This window comes from Mesoplodon mirus (assembly GCF_964341445.2).
Source record: "Mesoplodon mirus genome assembly, chromosome: 15".
In the NCBI taxonomy this organism is placed as follows: Eukaryota; Metazoa; Chordata; class Mammalia; order Artiodactyla; family Ziphiidae; genus Mesoplodon; species Mesoplodon mirus.
The window spans coordinates 42955533-42982078 of NC_138991.1; the positions used below are offsets into that span (position 1 = coordinate 42955533).

At 56.2% G+C, this 26546-nt stretch overlaps 3 protein-coding genes across 6 annotated transcripts; 2 read left to right on the top strand and 1 right to left on the bottom strand.

Moving 5' to 3' along the window:
• Nucleotides 1-252: 252 nt before the first annotated feature.
• Nucleotides 253-9402, top strand: PRSS36 (serine protease 36; the record flags this gene model as incomplete). Of its 2 annotated transcripts, none has more annotated exons than XM_082643914.1 (15): nucleotides 253-289; nucleotides 557-625; nucleotides 813-848; nucleotides 1076-1238; nucleotides 1679-1959; nucleotides 2257-2423; nucleotides 4071-4320; nucleotides 4431-4560; nucleotides 4897-5153; nucleotides 5248-5411; nucleotides 5786-6023; nucleotides 6136-6277; nucleotides 6553-6818; nucleotides 6896-7017; nucleotides 7281-9402. In XM_082643914.1, 15 exons carry the CDS (start codon nucleotides 253-255, stop codon nucleotides 7557-7559), a joined length of 2601 nt encoding a protein of 866 aa, XP_082500040.1. In that variant the 3' UTR covers nucleotides 7560-9402. The 2 variants fall into 2 exon arrangements, with proteins under 2 accessions (XP_082500040.1, XP_082500041.1); XM_082643915.1 differs by having other exon boundaries at nucleotides 590-625.
• A 1736-nt stretch (nucleotides 9403-11138) lies between these two features.
• Nucleotides 11139-15449, top strand: PRSS8 (serine protease 8). Of its 2 annotated transcripts, XM_082644880.1 has the most exons (6): nucleotides 11139-11479; nucleotides 11755-11772; nucleotides 13437-13599; nucleotides 13879-14150; nucleotides 14241-14407; nucleotides 14540-15448. In XM_082644880.1, the coding sequence occupies exons 1-6, from the start codon at nucleotides 11395-11397 to the stop codon at nucleotides 14861-14863; spliced, it is 1029 nt and encodes a 342-aa protein (XP_082501006.1). In that variant the 5' UTR covers nucleotides 11139-11394; the 3' UTR covers nucleotides 14864-15448. The 2 variants fall into 2 exon arrangements, with proteins under 2 accessions (XP_082501006.1, XP_082501007.1); XM_082644881.1 differs by lacking the exon at nucleotides 11755-11772 and having other exon boundaries at nucleotides 14540-15449.
• An 82-nt stretch (nucleotides 15450-15531) lies between these two features.
• KAT8 (lysine acetyltransferase 8) lies at nucleotides 15532-25710 on the bottom strand. Of its 2 annotated transcripts, XM_082644872.1 has the most exons (11): nucleotides 25445-25690; nucleotides 23803-23877; nucleotides 23548-23723; nucleotides 19869-19922; nucleotides 19603-19767; nucleotides 18749-18838; nucleotides 16928-17068; nucleotides 16737-16830; nucleotides 16492-16642; nucleotides 16187-16341; nucleotides 15532-15910 (listed from the first exon to the last, which is right to left on the bottom strand). In XM_082644872.1, exons 1-11 carry the CDS (start codon nucleotides 25653-25655, stop codon nucleotides 15846-15848), a joined length of 1377 nt encoding a protein of 458 aa, XP_082500998.1. In that variant the 5' UTR covers nucleotides 25656-25690; the 3' UTR covers nucleotides 15532-15845. The 2 variants fall into 2 exon arrangements, with proteins under 2 accessions (XP_082500998.1, XP_082500999.1); XM_082644873.1 differs by lacking the exon at nucleotides 15532-15910 and having other exon boundaries at nucleotides 16271-16394; nucleotides 25445-25710.
• Between the last annotated feature and the right edge of the window lie 836 nt (nucleotides 25711-26546).

The window sequence follows — 26546 nt, forward strand, 5'->3', positions numbered from 1 at the left end:
CACCTGCCCCCAACACCCACACAGGGCCTCTAGAGACGTGAGACGCGCACAGGGCTCTGGGTGGGGACTTCAGGCTCCCTACTTCCTCCTTCTAGCCCCAGATCCACTCAGATTCCCAGAGATGGGCTCCAGCCAGGGAGGGTGGGGCTGTCCCTGGGACCATCAGGAGTCACGGGCTGCCTAGGCAGACAGAGCTGTGGCCGGGAGCAGATCTTCACCCATCTCTGTGCCTCCAGCTGACTCAAATGTACCATGTCCCAGCACCTGCTTCTCCCACTTGCCATCCTTGGTAACCTCAGGGGACAGGGCATGGTTGTAAGGGGCCTGGCTTCTAACCTCTGGGGAGCTGGAAAGCAGGACTCCAGGGGTCTGCCTGGGGAGTGGGGTGTCAGAGGAGGCAGGGGAGGAGGACATCAGCGAAGGTGGGAGTGAGGCGTCGGGAGGGGAAGGAATAGCATATGAGAGGAGGAGGAAAGGAGGCCTGGGTGCCATGGGGGGATGGAGAACCTGTAAAGCTTGGGGGGAGGGGGTCAGGGAGGGCGTGTTGTGAGAATAGGTCTCCAGCCTCTTCCTGCCTCCATCTTTCCAGCCATAAGCCCCATCCCAGGAGCCTTCCAGGACTCAGGTAAGGCAGCTGGACTTGGTGAATATCACCCACAGAGGCAGAAAAGATGGGAGGGGTAGCATGGGTGCTGGCAGGGCGGCTGAGAGGGCAGCGAATTGGGGAAGAGGAAAGTAGGAAGATGGCAGCTGGGCACTGTCAAGGGCTGGATGTCACCAATATCTTCCTCTTTTTATCCTGTGACTCCCAGCTCTCAGTCCTACCCAAGAAGAACCTGAAGATCTGGGTAAGGAAGGGTGGGGGGCTGGTCCTCAGATCTTAAAGGAGGTTAAAGCTGGCTAAGAGATGAGGGAGGTGGAAATGATCAGAAACTTAGAAGTGCCCAGGTTCTCTTTGTTCCCTGTTCGGGGGCAAACTGAAGTGGATTGGGGGATGGGGCTTTGCCCTGAGTTACCTGGGCCTCTGGCTTGGGGGACAGGGGCAGGTGATGACCTCCACGGTATCCCATTGCAGACTGCGGTCGCCCTGAGCCCTCTGCCCGAATCATGGGGGGCTCAGACGCGCAGCCGGGCACCTGGCCGTGGCAGGTGAGCCTGCATCAGGGCGGGGGCCACATCTGCGGGGGCTCCCTCATCGCCCCCTCCTGGGTCCTCTCGGCCGCTCACTGTTTCGTGACGTGAGTATTCGCCCACGTCCAGCCCCTTTCTTTCAAAAGCCAAGCCCGCCCCGCAGCTGGGTCCCGCGGACTCAGGCTAAATTGAAGCCCAGCTACCCCCGCCTCCCCGCCCTCCTGAAGCTAAGTGCTCTGCGGGGTATCCAGGTTCAGAGTGTGGTGAGGCCGCCAGCAGACTCCGCCCACCACTCCACCAAATATCCGAGTCTGAATTCCACCTTTCCAAAGCCCCCCATCAAGCACCTCCAAATCGCAACCGCTCCTCCCCCTTTCAGAAGTCTGTCTCAACCTCGATCGCCCCAGCCCCGAATCTGGATCGGATTCCGCCCCTCCTGGCTTCCCGCTGACCCCACCTTCATCCTGGTTCCAAGTCCCCAGCCCCACGAGGCCTGCCCCCTCCATGCGGTCCACCTAACCCCACCCCGGCCTTGGCCTTGGCGCAGGAACGGGACCTTGGAGCCCGCGGCCGAGTGGTCGGTAGTGCTGGGCGTGCACTCCCAGGACGGGCCCCTGGACGGCGCGCACGTCCGCGCGGTGGCCGCCATCCTGGTGCCGGACAACTACAGCGGCGTGGAAAGGGGTGCCGACTTGGCCCTGCTGCGCCTGGCCTCTCCCGCCAGGTTGGGCCCCACCGTGCGTCCCGTCTGCCTGCCCCGCGCCTCGCACCGCTTTGCTCACGGCACCGCCTGCTGGGCCACGGGCTGGGGGGACGTCCAGGAGGCCGGTGAGTGGGGCGGGGGCGGGGGCGCGGGGGGGCGTCTCAGGAAGTGGGTTATTGGTGAGGTGGAGGGTACCAGGTGGGGCCCCAGGGCAGCCGGCACTGGACGCTTGATGGGGCCGTTCCTGAGACGAGGCTGTAGGAAGAAGAGCGGAGAGGAGCAGGAGGGGACATTGGTTTGGGATGTGGTGGGCGCAAAGATAAAGATATCCAGGAGGCAGCTGGAGGGGACCAAGCTGAGCCCTGGGGAACAGGGGGCTGCATTCCTGACTCACAGCATTTCTTCTCTGGTTCTGCCCACAGACCCCCTGCCTCTCCCCTGGGTGCTACAAGAAGTGGAGCTAAGGTTGCTGGGAGAAGCTGCCTGTCAGTGTCTCTACAGCCGGCCTGGTCCCTTCAATCTCACTTTCCAGCTATTGCCAGGGATGCTGTGTGCTGGCTACCCAGAGGGCCGCAGGGACACCTGCCAGGTGAGGGGAGGCCCCTGCACCTGCCTGAAGGGCCAGGCAGAGTCCTCACCAATAGGAAGCAGTATGAGTAACAGACAAATCCCATCTCTCTCATACTTCTGAACCCCATCTGCAAAAAGAGGGCAAGGTTGCCAGTGGATGGGATCGATGTGAAGATTACAAATGGACAGAACTTGGGGCTCAACAAATGGGCACTATTATCGATGGCAGTATAGCGCAGTGGTCACATGTCAGACTCTGGAGTGTTAGCCTGGTTAGAAGCTCAGTGCCACCACTTATTAGCTGTATAGCCTTGGCCAAGTTATTTGACCTCTCTCTGTGCAGATTTTCTCATCTGGAAGATGGGGATGGAAGTGTTACTTGTCGGGAGGTTATGATGATTAAATAAATCATCATATGATTTATTTAATCATGATAAATAAATTTGTACATGTAAAAAACATTTAGAACAGTGTGTGGTCCTTAGTAAGAGCTAAATAAGTATTAGCTATTATTATTACTATTATTATCATTATATTATTATCCCTAGCCTATAGCACAGCACCTATTACTTAGTAGATACTCAACAAATAGTTATTTTTTAAAATGAATTAATCCTTCACAGAAGGGAATTTTCCAGATAACCTGCTGAAGGCCAAAACATGATATATTTTAACCATTTTCCCCAGAAATGTTCCTCCAATGGCACAGAGCTTTGAGGGCACTCAAGCATGCATGGTGGTGCTGGGGATTCAGGCTAGATGGTTTTCAGGGTCCTTCCCAGTTATGAAGTTCCAGGACCTAGGGACATAATCCCTGCCTTCTTGAACAAGACTGCCAACAATTCAACTTCCTCTAGACCAGTGCTGTCGAATAAAACTTCCTATGATGATGGAAATCTTTTCTATCTGCATTGTCTGGTATGATAGTCACTAGCCACACTGGCTATTGAACATTTGAAAGGTGGCTAGTGTGATCAAGGAATTGAATTTTAATTTTATTTAGTTTTAATTAATTCAAATAGCCACATGGGGCTAGTATCTACCATATTGGACAGCACAATTCTAGATGATTCTGCACCTTCTTTGTAACCCTCCTGGGGTCACAGAGGTGCCTAACCTGGAATATAGTGATATCTTAGGGACAATGCCCCAGCATTAAATGGCCCCAGAACCCTTGTTTTAGTGTCTGTTCCTGGTAGTTCTTCCTCCTTACTTGCCTTCAAACTGTCCCTTCTTGCTGCTTTTCTAATAGCCTATTTCCAACAGCCTTTTCCTCCTGAATGCTGGCATCTCTGATTTACTTTAACAATTTAACAAGGAATTCTAACAACTTAGAAATCAAAGGCACGGTTTGTTTGAACTATTTGTTGAACAAGAATCATTGGCTGTGAGTGAGACCTGCAGGCCTCTCTGGCATGGCCTTTAATGCGTCGTTAGCTTGGTGCTCCTGGCTTTGACTGCTTATCAGCCTTTCTGCTTTACAAGGCTTTCTTCTGGTTAGAGTTGTAGGGATTACAGAGGACAAGGCACAGCCAGCAAAGGTTTCTAGGAGAAGGTGGCTGTATGTAGGGCCAACCAGAAGAGGTGTAGAACCTTTGCGAGGTGGTCCGGTATAAGCTGGTGGGTCTCTGGGCTGATCCCATGACACTAAGTCATCTATCATCAGGGAGACTCTGGGGGGCCCCTGGTCTGCGAGGAAGGTGGCCGATGGTTCCAGGCGGGAATCACCAGCTTTGGCTTTGGCTGTGGACGGAGGAACCGCCCCGGAGTCTTCACTGCTGTGGCTCCCTATGAGGCATGGATAAGGGAACAGGTGTTGGGCTCAGAGCCTGGCCCTGCCTTTCCCACCCAGTCCCCGGAGCCCCAGTCAGGTCTCCCCGAGCCCACGGATGAGAACTGCACCATCGCCCTGCCAGGTGAGGGGGGGCAGGACCCCTGGATGTCAGCTGGATCTGGGAGATTTGAGTTCAGGTGGAAATTGCCTGGGGTTCAGGAAGCCCCCTCACTCAAGCCTCTCACCCCTCAGAGTGCGGGAAGGCCCCGAGGCCAGGGGCCTGGCCCTGGGAAGCCCAGGTGATGGTCCCAGGATCCAGACCCTGCTATGGGGCACTGGTGTCTGAAAGCTGGGTCTTGGCACCTGCCAGCTGCTTTCCGGGGTGAGTGAAAACCCAGTCTCAGGCAGATTCTTGCCCCTTCCCCCATCAGTCTGAGACACTATCTAACTGGCCCACCCCTTCCTCTGGGTAGGATAGGGGTAGGGGAGTGGGGTACCATTGGGAGGTGTATGATCCACCTCAAAAATCGGGGTCCTAGTCTCTCTGGGGCGAATAGAGGGGTAATACGAATTCGACCCAGGATTGGGGTGGGGGTGGGGGGCGTCTCAGGTCCGGGATGCAGAATCCTGCCTGGAGATCCAGAGTCTAAGCCACGGGTGGAGGTTTAGAGCCGAGCATCGGGATCCAGCCCACATCCCCAGTCTCCCCATCCCGCAGCCGCATCAGCTCAGACCTCCCACCCCGCGACCTGGACAACTGGCGCGTGATGCTGCCCTCGCGCCCGCGCGCGGAGCGGGTGGCACGCCTCGTGCCGCACGAGAACGCCTCGTGGGACGACGCCTCGAACCTGGCGCTGCTGCAGCTGCGCGCACCCGTGAACCTGAGCGCGGCCCCGCGGCCAGTGTGCCTACCCCACCCAGAACACTATTTCCTGCCCGGGAGCCGCTGCCGCCTGGCTCGCTGGGGCCACACGGGTGAGCAGGGGCCCGGCTCGGGCCGGGGGTGGGGGTGGGGGCGGAGCCGGGCCGGACACCACCGCAGCGCAGGCCTCCTCCCTTTCTCTTCCAGAACCAGTGCCCGGAGCCGGTTCGCTGCTTGAGGCGGAGCTGTTGGGCGTCTGGTGGTGTCATTGCCTGTACGGCCGCCAGGGGGAGTCAGTGCCGCCGCCGGGAGAGCCGCCTCAAGCTCTCTGCCCCGCCTACCAGGAGGAGGAGGTGGCGGGCCGCTGCTGGGTGAGCGGCAGGGGGAGGGGCCCATGGGTCTGAGTGGGAGGGAGGGGCAGACTGGGGGCGAGGCCTGAGAGAGACAGGAACTGGGCTCGGAGATCTGGGGATGGAGGCGGGGTTAAGGCGGGGCCAGAAGGACTTTGGGGAGGGGCAGCGAGACCCGCCGGGCCTTTTCACTACCTCTAGGTTTAAAGAGAATCCTAAACTGAGGGCCGACTTATTACACAGATTTGTATTGGAGCCTGGCTTGGAGGAGGTGGGATTTGTTCCGTCCGAGTACGCGAGAGTGTGGCGTCCAGGAAAGCCCCGGGACCTTTGGCATCCCCTCATCAACTGGCACACACGTAGAGGCTGGTAACACACACACTCTCTCGCTGCAGAACTACTCTCATTGGAGCCTTCTATGCCGGGAAGAGGGGACCTGGTTCCTGGCTGGAATCAGAGACTTACCCAGTGACTGCCTGCGTCCCAGAGCCTTCTACCCGCTGCAGACCCACGGCCCATGGATCAGCCATGTGACTCGGGGAGCCTACCTGGAGGACCAGCTGGCCTGGGACTGGGGCCCCGAGGGGGAGGAGACTGAGACACAAACTTGTCCCCCTCACACAGAGCATGGCGGTGAGGAGGTGCCTTTGGGGCTTAGGGGCTCCTGGGAGTGCTTAGATCCATGGTAGGGGCTTTGGGGTTCAGCTGTTGGGCCCCCACTGAGGGAGTCGCCTCCTCTCCCTAGCCTGTGGACTGCGGCCAGAGCCGGCTCTGATGGGGGTCCTGTGGCCCTGGCTGGCAGAGGTGCATGTAGCTGGAGAGCGAGTCTGCACTGGGATCCTCGTGGCCCCAGGCTGGGTCCTGGCAGCCACTCACTGTATTCTCAGGTGGGTCTCACCCATCTCCCTGGCAAGTGGGAAAAATTGGAAGATGGGCCAAAGGATTCTTTCAATAGAGGTTTGTTCTCCTTTTAGGGCTTTTATAGCACAGGGTAATTGCTGCGACGTGTTTTGAGACAGAAGAGAGATTTGGAAGGAGGAATAATGAATGAAGGAGTTAGTGGAATGACCCTGGAGATTCATTCCACCCTTTCCCCTGGACTGGGAAGGACTTTATCAGCAATGAGGGGAACAGGAAGTGACACTGGACCTTGTTCCAACAGGCTGGGCTCTACCACAGTGCCTTATATTGAAGTGTACCTGGGCCGGGCTGGGGCCAGCCCCCTCCCACAGAGTCACCAGGTATCCCGGCTGGTCATCAGCATCCGCCTGCCCCGGCACCTGGGACTTCGGCCACCCCTGGCCCTCCTGGAGCTGAGCTCCCGGGTGGAGCCCTCCCCATCAGCCTTGCCCATCTGCCTTCACCCAGGGGGTACTCCCCTGGGGGCCAGCTGCTGGGTGCTGGGCTGGAAGGACCCCCAGGACCGAGGTGAGAGCCCTGGGTCCTGGGGGTGAGAAGTGGCTGGACACCAGAATCCCTGGGACAACCTTCCTTCCTCTCTCTAGTCCCTGTGGCTGCTGCTGTCTCCATCTTGACACCACGACTCTGTCACTGCCTCTATCAGGGCATTCTGCCCCCTGGAACTCTCTGTGTCCTGTATGCAGAGGGGCAGGAGGACAGGTGTGAGGTACGGAGCCTGGGTATCCTGGTCCAGGCAGGGGAGAGGCAGTGCTGGGCAGCTGGACACCAGGGAGAGGGCAGGGTTGGAATTCTTGGGTGCTGGGTCTCAGATAGAAAGAAGCAGTGCTTCCTGGCTGAACCTTGAGAGAGACCAGGGGCCAAGCTGCCTGAGGATGGAGACAAGCTGTGCTTTGTGGCTGGGCCCTAGAAGGTGCAGGGGACCAGAAGGAAGGGTAAGAGACCCTTTTGGTCTTGGCTCTGATGCTGCAGGTGACCTCAGCACCTCCGCTCCTGTGCCAGACTGAGGAAGGCTCCTGGGTCCTCGTGGGCATGGCTGTTCGAGGCAGCAAGGAGCTATTTGCCGCCATCGCACCCGAAGAGACCTGGATCTCCCAGACAGTGGGGGAGGCGCATTTCCTGCCCCCCAGTGGCTTCCCCCACTGGCTCCCAGAAGGCGGCGACCTCTGTCCCCCTGACATGGCCAGGGCCTCAGGTTCCCCTCGAGCTGCTCTTTTCCTGCTGCTACTGACCCTCCTGATCCAGGGCTGAGGGGGCCTGGGTCCCTGGGCCACCTCCCCTTCATCTCCCCCACCCCCTCCAGCCCTCTACTTCCCACCTGGTGGGGCTGGAATGTGGCCCAACCGGCTCTGTTCCCTTACCCAGAACCTCCAGAGCGCCCCACCCACCTAGACTGCAGCGGCTTCAGACAATTGGGCCTCAGTGCCCAGCTATTTTGGGCCCTGGCATGCTTGAGGGCAGGGGGAGCCAGCGGACCACAAAGTTGTAAACAGAGACACGCGTGGCCTTGTGGCATTGCTGGGGGCTGGCAGAGGGACCCGGGGAAGCTCCAGGGAGCGGGCCTCTCCCTCCTGAGCCTCTGTGAGTCAGGCCTTGGGCTCCCAGAAAATGTATCCCTGATAATGTGGCATCTGTCCCTCATTCCTGCCCCAGGGCGGGGGGAGGTCGAGTGGCCAGCTGGGTGTGTGTTACCTCCCCAGTGGAATCAGCATCCCCAGCACGCACCTGCTGGACACCTCAGCCCTAGCTCTCTTGGACCCTGCTGCCCCTCCCCCCAGAGCAAGAAGGACTGAGGGTGAGGATCAGAGGAAGGGTCCAGGAGTCTGGGAATCCAGGGTCTGTCTGCCATATCCTGTACCCGCTCGGAGCCTCCCCCATACACATACCCTGATGAATGGTGCCCCAGAGTGTTCACCTCCAGTGTCCCCAGTACACACACATGACACTTGTACCGTTCAAGGGTCCACCACATCCTGCCCAGTGCCCCCAGGGTTTGGGCCCCATCAAGAGTCCCCTGTATGTACATCTCACTACCTCCGCCCACCCCCACTTACCAGTGCGCCTCCCTGCATTCATTCAACCACGTTCCCTGCTAATTGCTAAGTCCCGGCACGGCTCGGGCCTTGACAAGCCCATGAAGTGCTCCCAACGTGGTGGGGAACACATGGACTGGGGATCAGGAACAAGTCATAGAGGAGGTTCTAGCAAAGAATAAGGGCAAAGGGAGACCCATCCGGGGCAGGAGGGGTGCTTGGGGTGGAAACCAGATGCTGAGGGTGGCAGAGGGGTCACCTCTGGGGCTGGGGTCACCACCTCTGAGTTGAGTAGGCAGAAGGTTGGGGAGGGGGGACCTTACAGGGAAGCTGGAAGTTCTTGGGAGATTGAGAAGATGGGCAGAGGTTCTTAAAGGCCCTGGCTAATCGTTTTTCTTTTTATTTCTTTGGCCGCACTGCATGGCATGCAGGATCTTAGTTCCCTGACCAGGGATCGAACCCCTGCCCCCTGCAGTGGAACACAGAGTCCTAGCCACTGGACAGCCAGGGAATTCCCGGGCCTGGCTTATCTTCAGCTGCCAGAACCCAAAGAGAATATTCCCCTGCATCTATCTATCTCCACAGGGACATACACCCCTACCTGCTCTCCATGAGGCAGGAGATTGATGGGCCTCAGGCTGAGTAGCTGGAGTTTGTCCCCTGTGGGCAGATACTCCAAGATGAAGTGGAGGAGGCGCTAAGCCCTGCCCAGATAAGAGACCATATATTTCTCGTTCTCGAGGTCAAGGAGACCTTCCCGACTATACATGCGCAGAAAGGCTCCTCAGAGGTCAAAGTAGGGGGTGCCACCCCACAGTAAGTGATGCCAACCTATCCATAGACCTCTTTGCTAGAATCCGTCTTGGCTAAGAGTTGCTCATGCACACGTGGGAGGACCCTGAGGTAAACCAAGTACAGACTCAGAGGCAGAGAAAGCAAGATGATTGGCCAAAGGAAACCTGGAAGAAATGCCCCATATAAGTGATTCAAACTACCCACGAGGTCGCGACTCGCTGAGTCCACCCGTGTGTCTATCCACACATACCCTTTTTCCTCCTAATAAATACTTTACTTGTTTCACTACTTCCGTCTCTTTGTGGAAATTCATTTCTACACAGCTGACGGGACAGGGCCTTGTCACTGGCCACTGGTCCCTGGTGGTCTAGTGGCTAGGATTCAGCGCTCTCACTGCCATGGCCTGACTTCAGTCTATGGCCAGAGAACGGAAATCCTGCTTCAAGCCACTGCAGGCTGAGGCCATCCAAGATCACCCATACCCCGTCAGTCACTCGTATGTCATCCCCCACAAACATTTAATATACCCTGTCCTCTACCCAAACCCACCCACAGTGTTCAGGGTCTTCCCCCTCCACCCCAGCTTAGACCCCTTCCTGAGTCAATCTTTTTTTTTTTTTTTTTAAGAAATGTATTTACTTCATTTATTTATGGCTGCATTGGGTCTTCGTTGCTGCGCGCGGGTTTTCTCTGATTGCATTGAGTGGGGACTACTCTTCGTTGCGGTGCATGGGCTACTCGTTCTGGTGCTTTTCTTGTTGCGGAGCACGGGCTGTAGGCGTGCAGGCTTCAGTAGTTGTGGTTCGCGGGCTCTAGAGCGCAGGCTCAGTAGTTGTGGCTTGCGGGCTGTAGAGTGCAGGCTCAGTAGTTGTGGCGCACGGGCTTAGTTGCTCCGTGGCACATGGGATCTTCCCGGACCAGGGCTCGAGCCCGTGCCTCTTGCATTGGCAGGCGGATTCTTAACCACTGCTCCACCAGGGAAGTCCCCCGAGTCGGTCTTGTCCCCTTTCCCATTCCAGGAATTCCCTGCCCTCCAGCCTGGGCCCTGAAGTCCTGGCTCAGAGGTCCAGACACCTAGTCTTATGGAAGGTAGGTGGACAAGTGGGGCTCTGTTTTTCTAAAGCTTGAAGCCAACACACTTTCCCAATTGCCCAGATTCATACACTCACAGAGGAAGCTCCTGACCCCCAACCCAGGCACATGGGCCTCCTTTCCCTGAACCTAGGCCACCTGCGCCCTCCTTCTGAGGACGATTCACCTGGACCACCCTTCCCCATCTTTGCCTTGTTAACACCTTTTCATAATCCCTTTAGGTCTCAGTTCTAAAGGCACCTCCTTGAGGGGCCCTTCTTGATGCCAGCCTAGGTCAGGCTCCTGTAAGTGGCTCCCAGAGCCCGCATTCTTCTTTCTCCATCACAGTTCGTAGCTTGAAATTATTCCATAATTGCTTGTCATTATATCATTCAAGACTGTCACCCCAACTTCACCATGAGCTCAGGGAAGGCAGGGACAGCGTCCACTTTGTCTCCTGTGCCTGGAACATATTAGGCACTCAGTAAGTATTTGTGGAATGACTTGCACCACCAGACATGCTCACCTCACCTCACCTCACCACGTGAAGATGAGGCTGCAGGCTCCACAGAAGGACCTGAAGAGGCCCCAGCCCGGGGGCGAGCCTGGCTGTCCTAGGCTCAGATGCCAGGCCTCAGGCAGAACGGTGGGAGAAGCAGCTGTGGCCCCCAGGGTAACACAGGCCAGCCCAGGCCCTGGGGGCATAACTGGTCGTGGAGACCTGAAAGACCTGGGACCGAGAGCCGCTGGGTCAGGAATCCAGCCACCCGGGTTTCCAGCCCTGCCTGGGGCTGCTCAACCCAACTCCGCCCCCCCCCCCCCCCACACACACACACCAGCCTAGGGGTCTGAGAGGACTCAGGACTTTGGCAACGAGAGAGGCCGGCTGAGCTGAGCAGGGAGGGCGGGGCCAGGGGAGGGGCCGGCAGGTAGATGTCCTTTCCCAGGAGCTGCCACTCTGGAAGGAAGATCTGCTGTGTACCCAGGCCGTGCTGGAGACTCGTCCTCACTGCCGGCTGCGGAGACCCCGGCGTTTACTCTGAGCCCGCTGCCTGCCTTCGAAGCCGTCTTGGACACCTGCTCCCGCTTCCCTCTGGTCCTGCCACCTGGATCTTGCCTTTGAACCCCAGCCTGAGGTCCCTTCCTTTGGGTGCCTGGTGTCTTCCCAGGGCCCCTGGTCCTGGGTCATGGCCCAGAGGGCAGGCCTGGGGCCTAGGTGGCTGGAGGCTCTGGCCACTCTGCTTTTGCTTGGATTATTCCGGAATGAGATGGGTGAGTGTGTGGGGGTGGGGAGTGTGGAGCACGGGGGGGAGGGGGGGAGGAGGGCGGCCGGTAGTGCACCGGGGCCGAGGGTATAACCCTTTTCTGGGGCACATCCCTTATTCTGGGCTCAAGAACCCCCAGCTTCAGCCTCCCTGGCTCTTGGCCTCTCCCCTCAGCTTTGGCTTCCTGGCGGAGGCCAGCCCTCTGGAGAAGCAGCAGGTAAGGGGGCGTCTGGGCACTTGAGACTTCCCTGCTTACCCCTCCCTCTTTCTCTTTCCCTCCAGGAGCCGTTGGGGCTGAAGGTGAGGCTCGCCGGGGAAGTGCGGGGAGGGGAAGGGGAGGGGGAGGGGCCATGGGTTCAGATTTCCCTGGGGCGTTTGAGTGCCTGACCCTCTCTCTGCAAGGCCGTCTCGTTCACTCCTGTTGTCTTATTTAGGTCCCCCAGTAGCTCTGGGAGGCGAGGATTACAGCCCTCGTTCTTTGGATTAAGAAACTGAGGGGCAGAGAAATGACTTGCCCAACGGCACACAGCCAGTAAGTGGCAGAGCTGGGATTTAAACCCAGGTCTGACTCCAAACGTGGGTTGTTTTGAGGGAAACAAACCAAGGATCCATCTCCTTGGCAATCCCGGCTTCACCATGTACTGGCTGTGTCTCGAATGCCAGTTCCCTCACCTCTAAAATGAAGTTGAGGGAGTTCCCTGGGGGTCCACCGGTTGGGACTCCGCATTTTCACTGCCGAGGGCCCCCGGGTTGGGGAACTAGGATCCCACAGGCCGTGTGGTGCGGCAAAAATAAAATAAAATAAAATGAAGTTGATTCTGGGGATTCCCTGGTGGTCCAGTGGTTAAGACTCTGCGCTTCCAATGCAGGGAGCACGGGTTCGATCCCTGGTCAGGGAACTAAGGTCCCGCATGCCATAAGTGCGGTCAAAAACAAAAAATTTGTTTAAAAAATGAAGTTGACTCTGTCTCCTGGGGCTGCAATGAAGAGTCTGGAAGATTAAGGAAGTGAAAGCCCCTTTGGGGCCTGGCGTTGCTTGAACTGCTGGTCTCTATTGTCCTTTTTACAAGGAGAGGGGGAGGAGCCTCACTGGGTGGTTTTCCCTGCTTCTGAGCAGGTGACTTTGTGAAGGGCACTTGGGTCCTGCTCCAAACAGCGGCCTCTGCGGGGGTGGGGCTGTCCTGGAAACTAGACATTCACACCCTGGGAGCCCGGCTATTCCCTTCGTTTGCTCAGCACAGATCCACGACTCCATCCATGTGCCCAGCCCTGTGCTGGGTGCTGGGGACATGGGGATCTGCCCTTGTCCCTGCCCCTAGGGAACGCCCAGGTTGGCTGGTTGAAGCAGACACCGTCATAATGTGGAACAGCCACGTCTGGGAAGCACGGACCTCGGGAGCTCTGAAGTGTCGCCTCACTCAGCCAGCAGGGTCAGGGCAGGCTACAGAGGGACTGAGAATTTGAACCATCTCCATAGGCAAATAGCAGTTTGCTGAGCGAAGTAGGGATGAGGAAAGGTATTCTAGGCAGAGTGACCTGAATAAGCCAAGGTCTGGAGGTGAACAAGTGTGTGGCCCGCTGTGACAGGGTGTCCAGAGGGATGGCTGTGCCATGGAAGGTCCAGAGTCTCTCGTAAGGGCAGTGAGGGCCAGGGAAGGATTTAAGCGGGGGTATGACCTGGCCAGATTAGTAAGGAGTGGAGCAGATGGAAGGCAGGAAGGCCGGTGAGGACAGAAGCTGGATGAGACCTTAATTAGGCACTGGGTCGAGGGTAGCGGGGGCGGGCAGAACTCACCGTGACTGGTGAGCCATGGGATGGGGACACAGGGTGGCTGGTTTCTGTGAACTCACTCCCCAAGCTCCAAACCAGACCTCCTGGGCTATGTCGGGAGTGGCAGGGTCAAGGATGTGGTTTGGGGGCCCCCGAGGACCTGACCCCCTCCCTCCCTTTCCTCCCTGGGCAGCCTCCTGCGGCGTGGTCCCCCAAGCACGTATCACAGGTGGTAGCGATTCAGCCCACGGCCAGTGGCCCTGGCAGGTCAGCATCAGCTACAACGGTGCCCACGTGTGTGGCGGCTCTCTCCTGTCTGAGCAGTGGGTGCTGTCGGCTGCTCACTGCTTCCCAAGGTACCAGCTGGGTAGGGGGCAGGGCGGGGAAGTCAAAAGTGGGCTGGAGGTCAAAGTTCAAGGATCAGTGTAGGTCAGAGGTTGGAGGTTCTTGGGTTGTATCTAGGGATATCAGTAAAGTCTGTAAGGATCCATCAGGAGTGAAGGCCAGAGGTCACAGGTCACAGGATAAAACTAGGATGCAGGGTGGACCCTGAAAGGTCAGGAACTGAGGTTGGATGCCACAAGGCAATGGGATCCCAGTCTCTCGGGTCCCAGCCTTCGCCCCTCTGCCTGCAGGGAGCACCACACAGAGGACTACGAGGTAAAGCTGGGGGCCCACAAGCTGAACTACTACAGCTCTGACACCAAGGTCCGCACGGTGGCGCAGGTCATTTCCCACCCCAGCTACCTCCAGGAGGGCTCCATGGGTGACATCGCACTCCTCCAGCTCAGCCGCTCTGTCACCTTCTCTCGCTACATCCGGCCCATCTGCCTCCCCGCCGCCAACGCCTCCTTCCCCAATGGTCTCCAGTGCACTGTCACGGGATGGGGCCACGTGGCCCCCTCAGGTGAGGGTGAGGTGGGTGCTGACGTCTAGAGGCACGGAGGGAGCCGACGCAGGGTAGGATGCCCTGGGTAAGCATCTTTTGCCCCCACAGTGAGCCTCCAGGCCCCCAAGACAATGCAGCAACTTGAGGTGCCACTGATCAGTCGTGAGACCTGTAACTGCCTGTACAATATCAACGCCAAGCCCGAGGAGCCCCACTTTATCCAGCAGGACATGGTGTGCGCTGGCTATGTGAACGGGGGCAAGGACGCCTGCCAGGTAAATGCGGGGGGTCCAGGGGAAAAGATGAGACAGGCGTGCCTTGGGAGATGAGGGCTCAGTGGGGCTGGCACGGATGGTTGGAGGCCTGGGGTCTGGTCCTGACAGCTGCTGTGTGCATTTTCTCCTCAGGGTGACTCTGGGGGCCCACTCTCCTGCCCAGTGGGGGGCCGCTGGTACCTGGCAGGCATCGTAAGCTGGGGTGATGCCTGTGGGGCCCCCAACAGGCCCGGTGTGTATACTCTGACCTCCAGCTATGCCTCCTGGATTCACCACAAAGTGGCAGAGCTCCAGCCTCAGGTGGTGCCCCAAATCCAGGAGTCCCAGCCTGATGGCAACCTCTGCAGCAACTACGGGGCCTTCAACTCTGCCCCAGCCCCAGGCTTGGTGAGACCCCTCCTTCTGCTGCCACTAGGCCTGACCCTGGGCCTCCTCCGCCCACAGCACAACCACTGAGCTACTCACCCTGGGAGCTGACTTGTTTCCGGGACCTCCACATCACACCCAAGGGCACACGCCTGCTCCCAGGATGCCTGACTTTGAGCCACTCCTTCCTCCCAGGACCCTGTGGGAGTTCAAAGCACCATCCTGACCTTTGAGCTGTAACCTCCACCACAGGAGTTTACTGCCTAAGAGTCCACTGGCTAGAAACTCTGGTCATCTCCATCTGCTGTCCACAAGCCTATCGGTTGGGCTCCTATGGAGCCCCCAAGGACCCTCAGCTATGACATTGGGCCCCGGCTCCCCACCTGTTTCTAGAAGACTGTCCAGATGCCTGCTGCTGAAAGGCTGGCTGTAGCACCTCACCTGCTCTGCCTGATGAGCCCCATCATTTCACCCTCTCACTGTTTTCTGGGCTGGGGCTGCCTCTGGGCAGCATGCTTTCAAGGACAGAAAAGGCCCCCCTCTTGCCTCACTGGCTGCCACACCCCCCTGAGCCCTGACTCCTGGACTCCGGAGGACTGAGCCCCCACCGGAACTGGGCCCCGACTTGCACCTGGTGTGCGGGGTTAGACGGAGCGAGATGGAGTAAAACGTTCTGAGCACAACTGGCCGTGTGTGTGTGACGTGAAATGAGGCCCATCCGCTCTGGGCCTCTCCCTCACACCTCCAAAGTCCAGAGCCACTGGCAGAACTTACTTTATTAAAAAAATGACGAGGGCTTCCCTGGTGGCGCAGTGGTTGAGAGTCCGCCTGCCAATGCAGGGGACACGGGTTCATGCCCCGGTCCGGGAAGATCCCACATGCCGTGGAGCAGCTAGGCCCGTGAGCCATGGCCGCTGAGCCTGCGCGTCCGGAGCCTGTGCTCCGCAATGGGAGGGGCCGCAACAATGAGAGGCCCGCGTAACAACAACAAAAAAATGACGAAACAGGTCTGTACATATTTACAGGCTGGGGTGCAAGGAGGCACAGGTCCAGCAGCAGGGGCACAGGACACTCACTTCTTGGAGAGTTTGACTTGCTTGTGCTTGGGGGGTGCCCACTTGAGGCAGACAGAGTCCACTGTGGGGAGAAGAGGCATGAGAGGCAGGACTGGGCCTCCAGGCCAGGCCGCTCACACTGGCTGCTCTGCCCTGGGCCCAGGCCAGGTTTCACCTCGAGGTGAGAACAGGGGCAGACTGAGTCCTGGGGAGGGGGCTGCCCCAGGCTTCGGTCCTGGGAGCTGGTCAGACTGGCTGGGGATCCGATGACAGCAAAACAGAGGCCTTGGTTCACGGCAGTCCTTACATCTACCCCCCCTGCCCCCCCACACACACACCCTGGGCAGACTCCACCCACCTGTTATGGGTGGTTTCTTATACTGGGCACTTTTGAGGTGTTCCTCCACCAGCTTGGGTGTGACACAGATCACATGCTGGCCCTTCCAGTACTTGACCATGTTGAGGGACTGGAGGGTGCTGATGATGTCATTCTGGGTGATGCTCGTCATCTGGCTGCAGAAAGGGATTAGAGCAGATGCTGGAGAGAGCTCCCTTGTGGGGTTTGGCTGGGACAGCAAAAGGGGACAAGGAGACAGTTTGATGGCATCACGGCCAATCTTAGGAGAGTCCCTCCCTCTTGAGGGTTCCAGGTGCCTCCCTTACCTAAGGTCCTTGATGGACAGTGTGCCCCGGAAGTCTCGCAGGATCTCCAGAAGGACCCAGGACCAGTAGCTGCGGTAGCTGAGCTTGCCCAGGTCAGACAGTGGCTTCTCAGGGGAGCCTACTGTGCTCTCCAGCTTGGATAGCTCATAACCTGGCAACAGTGGAAATGAGGAAACTGAGGACCCACCCTGCCCTGGCACCCCTCACCACAGCTGCCCTTCCTGGACAGGCCGGGAACCACTCACTGAAAGCAATGAGGAACTTTCCATAGCCACGGCGCTGGTAGGGGGGCAGGGTCAGGATGCAGGCCACGTTGTTCCCATCTGGTGACTCCTTTTCCTGTAGGGGTGGGTGGTCAGGACCTCTGCAGAGGCTCAGCCCCTGCTTCAGGTTCATTCTCCCCCTCTCCCTCAACCCGGGCTTCCCAACCCAGCACCTTCGAGAAATAGCCGACGATGTGGGCTCCCTGCCTGTCCACCTCGGTCAAAATGTAAAAGACGAATGGCTCCACGTCGAAGTACAATGTCTTGTGGTCCAGGAAAAGCTTGGCCAGCAGACACAGGTTCTGACAGTAAATCTGAGGGGTCGCGAGGTGGAAGCAGGCTCAGGGAGCAGGCGTAACTCCGCCTCGCCCCATGGAGGCCTGGGCAGGAGCTGCCACCCTGCCCTGCAAGTGCCAGGCTCCAGACAGCAGCCAGTGCCAGCACGGTGAGAAGTGGGATCCTCACCAGAACAGTCATGTTTAGAATTGGAAGGAGTCTTAGAGTCACGTTCTGATGGATGGGGAAACCGAAAATCAGAGAGCTATGCGCGCTCAAGGAGGTAACAGCAGAGCTGGACCAATCATGGCTACCGCTTCCGAGTGCTGAAGAGGAGCTCAATCTTCACAGACACGAACTCTTCTGTTTCAGGTCAGGAAACAAGCTCAGAGGAGACAGTGGCTCGCTCAAGGTCCCATGGCTGGTGAGCACTAGGGCAGGACTCAACCTGCTATATGAGTACTGACTCTTCATAGCTGTGTCCTCAGCACCTAGCTCAAGGCTAAGCGTGAAGCTGGGAGCTTGGTAAATGTTTGCTGAATGGACGACCTTGAGCCTGACTCTGCAGCCTGAGCTGTCTGCCCACTCAGCCACACCGGGACAGAGACCAATGTCAGGAGGGCCAGTGGGACCTGGAGGTTGGTTTCATGGCAGAGATCAAGGACACCTTTAAAATCCACTCTCGTTTGACTCAACAATTGTGTGAGCCCAGCGCTGCTAGACCCATTTTGCTTAGGAGGCAACGGAGGCTCTGGGGGGCAGCAGGGGGGAGTGCTTGCCTGAGGACCCAAAGCTGGAGAAGGCAGAACTGGGAAGAACACCCAGATCTCCTGCTGGGGCCCCTCCTTCCGCCCCCAGCCCCACTCATGCTCAGGAGGGCAGAGCAGGGGGCTCTGGTGGGGCTAAGAATGGGTATTTCCCAAGCTACTTATCATAAGGCTGACAGAGGCCCATGTTTACTAAGCCCCTATTCAATGCCAGGGACTGTGCTAAGTACTTGACTTTGCTGTCTCATTTACTCCACTAACAAGCCTGTTAGTTAACTATTAGCATGACTCCTGTCTTAAAGATGAGGAAACAGGAACAAAGGAGCTTAAGTAACTTGTCCAAGGTCAGCTAGGAAGTGACGGGGCGATTTGAAGCCAGGAGCCACTCAGAAGCCAGGCCTCTGCATCTTACACTCCACTGGCCTTCCCTAGGAGACCTTCCCAGATTGACCAGGCAAGGGTCAAGTTTTCAACGACAGCAAAGCAGACCCCAAAGGCCCCACCCTGCCACAACAAAGTCCTTCAGGAACAAGGAACTTAGCGGTCTGAGCCACAGAGCTCCCTGGCAGGAAACCTCACACAAAGCAGTTCACACCCAGGAAAAACAAACACCTTTTCTTCAGGCAAAAAGAGAAAGCAGTTTTTAAGAACAGCCTGAGGCAAGACAGTCTCCGCTCTGGGTTCCAAAATCGCCTGAACCTAAGCCACCCCAAGCTACCCCATCAGAAGGCAAGTCCTCAGGGACAGAAGGGAAACCCAGAACTCGAGGCTGGCACCACAGGGCCACGAGTTGACTATGCACCAACCACAGGCCGAGTGCCAGGCTGAGCACAAGCCCGCAGTCCTCTTCGCACACTAAGGCTGGCCTCTACCCTTTGGCGCCCGTGAGGATCGTCGGGAGGTGCCCAGCGTGTCCCCCCACCTGCCACAGTGCCTCCCCCTGGGGCTCACCTTGTGGTCTTTGCCGTCCACCTCGTACACAGAGATGTTGCTCTTGCGGTAGATCTCCTTCCCCGGGGGCTGCCGCCACTGGCACTGGCCCTGGGGGTGGGGACGGGCAGGGGGAAGCACAGGTATGAGGCCCCAAGGCTCCCCCCTAGGTGCCCCATCCCGCCGTGTGTGGCCTGCAGCAGGCCTCTGCTTCTCTCCACCTGGAGACCCCGGGCTCCACCCTTTACCTACATCGAGTAATCCTCCCAACCATCTCAGGAGACGCATGCTATTTTACAGATGGAGAAACCGAGGCACAGTAACTGGCTAAGTAACTGGCTCAAACATCACACAGCGAGACGGTTTTTAAGTCCAGCTCAGCCTGGCTCTGGAGGACTCTGGAGGGCTGGCACCCATGACAAGGGCATTTCCCAAACCACATACATTTGCCTCAGTGTCTACCCTGTGGGAAACACACCACTGCCCTGCCCCAGCAGGTCCTCCATGTGGATTAAAGCTTCCCGTCTGTCTGCACCACATGGTCCCATGGCTCGGGGCTGTGCTTACTTCCTCTTTTCCACAGGGGAACCTGGCACTGGACTGGCCTTGATAAACATGTGCTGGGGGCAAGGGACCCCAGAAGGTCCCCATTCCACAGAAGAGGAAACTGGGGTCTGGGGAGGGTCAGCAAGTTGGCCAAGGTCACTCTGGCAAAGGCAGAGTCAGGCCTGGAATCCAGGTCTCTCCAGCCGGGGCAGCTTTTCCTTGGACTCAACTGCTCTGGACCTTGCCTAGTGCCGCTGCCTCAGCCGGCCCTCAGCCTCTATGCCCACCACCGCACTCACCAGGCCCGGCCCGGCCCGGCCCAGCCTCACCAAGTGGAAGCGGTAGCTCTTTTCGTATTTCATGTACTTGAGGCAGTACTCGCAGAGCCAGAGCTTGGGCTGTTTCCCATAGTCTTCAGGGAACGGGGAGAAGTACCAGGCATCAATTTCGTAGTTCCCGATGTGGATCTTGTCCACATACTTCACCTTGGTGATCTGTGGGCGAGGTGGGAGTGAAGGGCAGGGGATGGCTCGGTCGGGGCAAGGGATGCTGTAGGGAAGGGGTGCCCCCAGTTAGGACCCCCTCCCCTACTTACTGCCTCATGTTCCTTCTCCAAGGCTGCCGTTGTGGGGTCCATCTCTGCATAGGTCTGAGTGAGAAAGAGCAGTGGACACAGGTGAACAGAAGTGGAGGTCAGGCCACCCCTCCCGTCCCAGAACCCAGCACTTCCCTCCTGTCTAGCAAACCTGTTTCACCTGGTTTCGGAGCTGACTGGTCCAAGTTCCTCTCCCATCTGCCCACCCACCCATACGTCCCAGACACTCCCGATGCCCAAGTTTGGACCTTTTGCCTGATGAACAGGGCTAGGATCAGGAGGCCTGGTTCCAGTTCTTGGGCTGGTAAGAGCTTCAGCTGTACGTGATCAATCCAGCTCTGCCACAGTTGTTGTGAGACAGATGACATAATGGGCCTGGTCTTCCGCTTCCACAGCAGGAACTGGTGCGGACTCCCCAGTGTGCCTGGACCTCTTTCCTGCCCATGGGACTACTCCCAGAGGGCCCTCCCGCAGGCACGTCAGGCTCTAGGTGTCCAGAAAGGAACTCAACCTTTCCTCCCTGCAAACCTGGTCATCCTCCTGGGTTCCCCATCTCACTAGGAGCATCACCTTCAGTCCAGCTACTCCAGACCAATAAGAGGCCTGCTCTCAAGACTCCTCCTCCTCTCAGCCTGGCATTCGAATAATGGCCATGTCCTGTTAGCTCTACCTCCTTGTCATCTCTGGAACCGGTTCCCCTGTCCCACACCAAATAGCCACTGCCACCGTCTCAGGTCTGCATAGTTGACAAGGCCTCTGTAAATTCCCAGCCCCCAGTCTCAGCCCCCTCAGATCTGCTCTGCTATCGACACTCCTGTTTCTGGCCTCCACGCTTTTGCACATGCAGTTCCTTCCACCCTGAATGTCCTTCCCTCTCCTACAGCTGCCAGAAAATGCTTCCTCAGTCTGGTACCGAGCATGAGCCAGGCAAGTGCACGATGAGGCAGAACCTGGCAAGTGATCATGTGTAATTGTTTTTGCTGTGCTCTCCCTGTCCTTCAAGGCCCAGCACCCTGGGAAGGTGTGGTCAACAATCCCCCAGGAGGCCTGACTGCATTCTTCCGATGCAGAATACATTCGTTCCCAAGTCAGGAATTCAGTGGTCAACAACAGTACCCTCCGACTCCTCCTTCTTGGTTTCCCCCATATTCCAAGTCTTTGGAAGGCAGGGACTACAAGTCAGGTGGCACTCACAGCCCATCTTGTTCCTAGGCCAGATGCTGAAGGAGGAACCAAGTCCAGCCTGACAGTGGACGCAGGTAGGCCTATGACCTACCCCAGAGTAGATGGCAGCCTTGCCCTGTAGTTCAGAAGGGAGAAGGAGCCAGTCTTTTACCCAGAACCCCTTCCACAAAGCACTTTGCCTGGATGGCCTCATTTAACCCTTTTGGCAACGCTGAGATACAATGTTCTTACTTCTATTTTACAGAGAAGTAAACAGGCAGGGAGAGGCGAGGTCACTGGCCCTTGGGGACTAGCCAGCTGCCACTCATTCCAAGTACTAAGCACTTACGTCGTAGGCATTACTCAGAACAAGCCTGAGATGGGAGTCTTCACTCTCTCCACTGCACGAAAGAGGAAACTGAGGCACAGAGAGGTGAGCTCACAGAACTGGCACCCAGCACAGCTGGGCATGGGCCCCTCGCCTGTCCAACTCCACACCTAACCCCTGCAAAGATGAGGGAAGGATGATTTTCCTCCTCACATGCCTCTTTAAAACACATTTCCCAACTCATACAACAATCCTCCTCTGTAAATGCATTAAAGAACTACAAAAACACTACTTTCTGTAAATGCTGCAGTTTATTTAGAATTAAACATTAATTAGGCTCTGAAGAACCTTGCTGATCGTTAACTCGCTGTTACTCGTTCTTTGATTTTATCCCCACTGGCCCACTGTCAACCACCCTGCTGACTGCCAGCTTAGAGGTACACCTTTGTGACTTAATGTGCCAGTGCAACCTGGCTGGGGAGCTAAGAAAACCTTAGATCTGTGCTGTCCGGTAGTCACTAGCCACAAGTGGCTACCTAAATTTAAGTTCATTACATTCAAATAAAATTTAATTCTTGGGACTTCCCTGGTGGTCCAGTGGTAAAGAATCTGCCTTTCAATGCAGGGGACAAGGATTCGATCCCTGGTCAGGGAACTAAGATCCCACATGCCGTGCAGCACAGCCAAAAAAAAAAATCTTTTAATAAAATTTAAAAATTTAGTTCTTACTCACATGAAACACATTTCAAGTGCTCAAGAGCCACACGTGGGTAGTGGCTACTGTTTCTTTCGGACAGCACAGAGGCAGAACATTTCCATTTATCACAGGACGTTCAGTGGACCGTGCTGCCTTAGATGGTGAGAGATCTTTTTTTTTGGCCACGCCATGTGGCTTGCAGGATCTTAGTTCCTGACCAGGGATTGAACCCGGGCCATGACAGTGAAAGTGCCGAGTCCTAACCATTGGACCGCCAGGGAATTCCCAGTGAGAGATCTTTCTAATTCAGGTATTTCAAATTTTTTTATCACGGCACTGTAAACCAACTGTCAAGTTTGTGTATATACATATATATATATTTGTATGTGAGATAAAAGCTTCTTAAAACAATACTTACCTTTAATAAAGTACAATGCACTATGGTATTTTCTAACTTGTCCTAGTTCTTCCATTTTTGAAATTTAAATGGTCACAACCCCACTGAACTAATTTGGCAATCTACTAACAGCCCCACAGTTTGCAAACCATTGCTGCTAAGCCCAGGACGAGCACTCAGAAGGATGGACTGGCACTGGTTGAAAATAATGAACGTCTGGGTGCCTCGAGAGCTCCATAAACCCTCATCTTGTGTGCACACCCCATCTCACAAATCCAGAAACTAAGATTCAGAGTGGGAGGATAGAAACCCCCCAGGGCAGGCTAGCTTCGTGAAAAGAACCCAAGTTTTAGAATAAAGTGGCAAGAATGATGCAAAGAGCTTGTGCCCCAAAGTAGGACAATCTAGTTGGCCAATCTAATTTCTAACTGGATTCCTAAAACTACCTGTACCTCCCTTGTAAACTGGGGATATAATGCTTACCTCACAGAGTTGCTGTGAAACTTCACTGTGATCGTATACTGAAATACTTAGCCTAATACTGTGGCTCACAAGCCTATAAATGTTTGCCATTATTACTCTAATCTCAACCCACCTTTTTACTAGCTGTGTGATCTTGGGCATGTTACTTAACCTCTCTCAGCCTGTTTCCTGTTTTCCTCAGTAAGAACTAATTATCCCTGTGGTGTTGAGTTGTTAGGGAGGACCTGATGAGCTTATACAGGCACAACACTCAGCACAATGCTTGGCAATAGCAAGTGCCCCAAATCACTCATTCTCTTCCTCCCCTTTGGACTTCAGGTCCATCTGTCAATGTGGCACAGCCAAGGGCGGGCATGAAAGGTGCAAGAGGCCTGAGTTCCAGTCCCAGCTGTGTCATTTCCTTGCCACAAGACTGTAGCCAAGCTCTCACCCTCTCTGAGCCTCAGTTTTCTCATCTGTGAAGAATACCTGAGAAGAAGTAGACAGAGTCCCCTACACACTGTAGGAGCTTAAGAAATGGGAGCTACTGTGGTTTTGGCACTGGGACCCAAGGGAGTCAGCAGAGGCAGCTGAGCCTCCTGCGGCCCCGGGGAAGGGGAGGGGCCCGGACCTTCTGCACGTGGTTGATCTCGTCATGCTTGCGCTTTTGGTTGCGAGTGATCTTTCGCTCAGGCTGCTCGGCCAGCTCGCTGAGGTACTTCTCTGAGTTCTTCTGCACGGCATCCTTCACTGTCTTGGTCAACGCCAGCCGGTTCTTGTCTACCCATTCGTCCAGTCGCCGGTTAACTGTGAGGATGGGCCATGAGGGTGCTGCCCTTCCGCCCCTGCCCCCCGCCACCAGACCTGGATACCCCAAGTCACTCACAGCCCACATAGTGTACATAGAATTCCTCTCGGCCCTCCTGATCGTTCACTCGAGACTGGATCACTTCAGCAGAATCTGTGAAGGGAAAAGGCTAGGATCACCAGGAAAGAAAACAGGGCTGGAACAGAGTGATCCTTCACACTGAGGAGCAGTTTCCCAGATTCTGTGGCCAAATGTACACTAACCTCACCTGTTCACATCTGCCACTCCCTTCAATCACTGTCTGAGGTGGGCCAGGTTGGGCTGTTATTTTATTTTATTTTTATTTTTTTTATTTTTTTATTTTTTTGCGGTACGCGGGCCTCTCACTGTTGTGGCTTCTGCCGTTGCGGAGCACAGGCTCCGGACGCGCAGGCTCCGAACGCGCAGGCTCAGCGGCCATGGCTCACAGGCCCAGCCGCTCTGCGGCATGTGGGATCTTCCCAGACCGGGGCACGAACCCATGTCCCCTGCATCGGCAGGCGGACTCTGAACCACTGCGCCACCAGGGAAGCCCTGTTATTCTTATTTTAGAGACGAGGAAAATGAGGCTTACCCAGGGTCACCTATTTGAAAAGTGATAAGAGCTAATACTTAACTGAATTTAAATCTGGCTCCAAATTCAATGTTTCTTTTACTATACTCAGTCGTTCATTTGTTCAGGGGTCACGAGGGCTAGCTGTGGAATCAGACAGCCCCACTTCCTAGCTATATTTAACTGAACAAGGTATTTTGGCTTTCTGAGCCTCAGCATCTTCATCTGTAAAATAAGGATAACCGTGCTCACCTCAAACGGTGAATTAATGGCTCTAAAGCTTTCGGTATAGCACCTGACAAACAGCCGACCATTCGATAAACGAGGAAGGCAACCAATGCATGTCTGGCCCTGTGCTGGGTTGCTGCTGAATACAGTGATGGATCATGAGCAGTCCTGCCCTCCGGAAGTTCCCACTTTGATAGAAGACAGATAGACAGACAATGACAACATAATGGTACATATATTATAGCTCAGGTATGAAGAAAATGTTGCATTTCTTCATACAGAAAGGGAACTTACAGAAGGGAACGACTCAGTCTGCCTGAAGGGAGTCAAGAATGGCATCACAGGGGATATGATGCTAAAAGGATGACTGGGGCTAGCCAGCTAAACAAGGAGAAAGGGAAAAAAGGGCATTCCAAGCAGAGGGCACAGGCGGTAAAAGGCATATGGCCTTCAGAGCATACAGTGTGGTCTGGTCTGGCAATGGCCTTTACTAGGGGTGCTGAAAAACAGAGAGGTTACAAAAATGAATGCCATTCTAAGGAACTTGGGGTTTATTTTGGAAATGAGGCAAAGCAATAGAAGGGAGGAGAAGCTCGCTTCTGTGTTCTGGTAGGTCCTCTCCGCTGGCGGCTGCAGGGGATGGATGGAAGGTGGAGTCAGAGAGACAAGGGAGACCATGGAGGAAGGAGGTTAACAAGAAAAGGGAATGAAGCCTAAGACTGGGCAAAGAAGTGGATTGGGAGCTCTACACACATTAGGAAGAACTTGGCGAACGCCCAACTCGGGGCGGGGGGGGGGTTGTAGGCGTCGCCCAGGCAAGTCCGAAAGTCCGCGTTCTCCTCCCTTAGGCCCCGCCCCCGCCCTTAAACCCCGCCCCCTGGCCCTGGGACCCGCCCTCACGCCAGGTGCTATCCGGCCGCCGGCACAGGTACGTTTCTCCGATCTCCACGGTGACTTCTGGCTCGCCACGCGCCGGGGTCGGCGGAGAGACGCGGCCCGGGGACGGGGAGGTCCCCTCGACCGCCACATTCTCGCCGGGCCCGGGCTCGCCCTCCCCCGCGACCCCTGAAGTCGCCGCCGCAATCGCCGCGGCTGCTCCCTGGGCCGCCATCGCTGTAGTGGAAGTGACGCCAGAATACTGCGCCGCGCAGGGCCTTTAGCTCCGGGTCAGCAACTCGTGGCGGATGCCGCGGCAGACTGGAGGGGGGAGGGGGTCTGTTACGTAGCAGGAGCTCATTGGCTCGTGCGACGGTCTCCGCGGCGCTGGGCCAGATTGACGTGGACTGTGCCGGTTGCCCTGGAGCTGTTTTCCGTTTGGAACTATGGCTGCACCCTAGAGTTGAAGTGAGGAAAAAGGCTTTCCTGATGTGATGCCTCAGCTCGATATTTTTAAAGGTCCGGGTGCCTGATCAGGGGGCGCTGCCCCCACTTTACCGGGGCAGAGCCAAAGCAGCCTCCCTGTATGCCTGGCTTTAGGGCGATGAATTTGGGATTAACACCCATCCCCGTGCCGCCCACTTCCGCTGCCAAATACGGGTCTCCCGTCTTTGAAGACTGAAGAAATTGCCTTCCTTGTGAGATTGGGGAAAAGGACAGTTGGGGTGGGGGAAGCAGGACGGATGTGTGTCCTGGGACAGTCAGTGAATCTCTCACAGAATCAAGCCTTTGTAAAGAAAGGACCAGGTCCCCTAAACAGAAACTAGCCAAAGGCAGTGGACATACTGAAGAGCATCTGGGGCTTATTGAGTGAGGAATCCTGGGTTCTGCCCCTACACTGGGGAAGTTGTACAAGTATGTCCATTCCCAGAGTGTCGTTAAAGGTTAAAATATATAAGCCATATAACTATAAAAAGGTTGAACCATATACTTATCTTTTATGTATATAAAACAAGTGTATTGCACAATACCAGACAGGGTAGGTGCTCAAACATTCCCTTTGTCCTCTCTTAATCATCTTTGACTTATAATTTGGTTATTGGGCTTAGAAACAATTCTAAGAGGA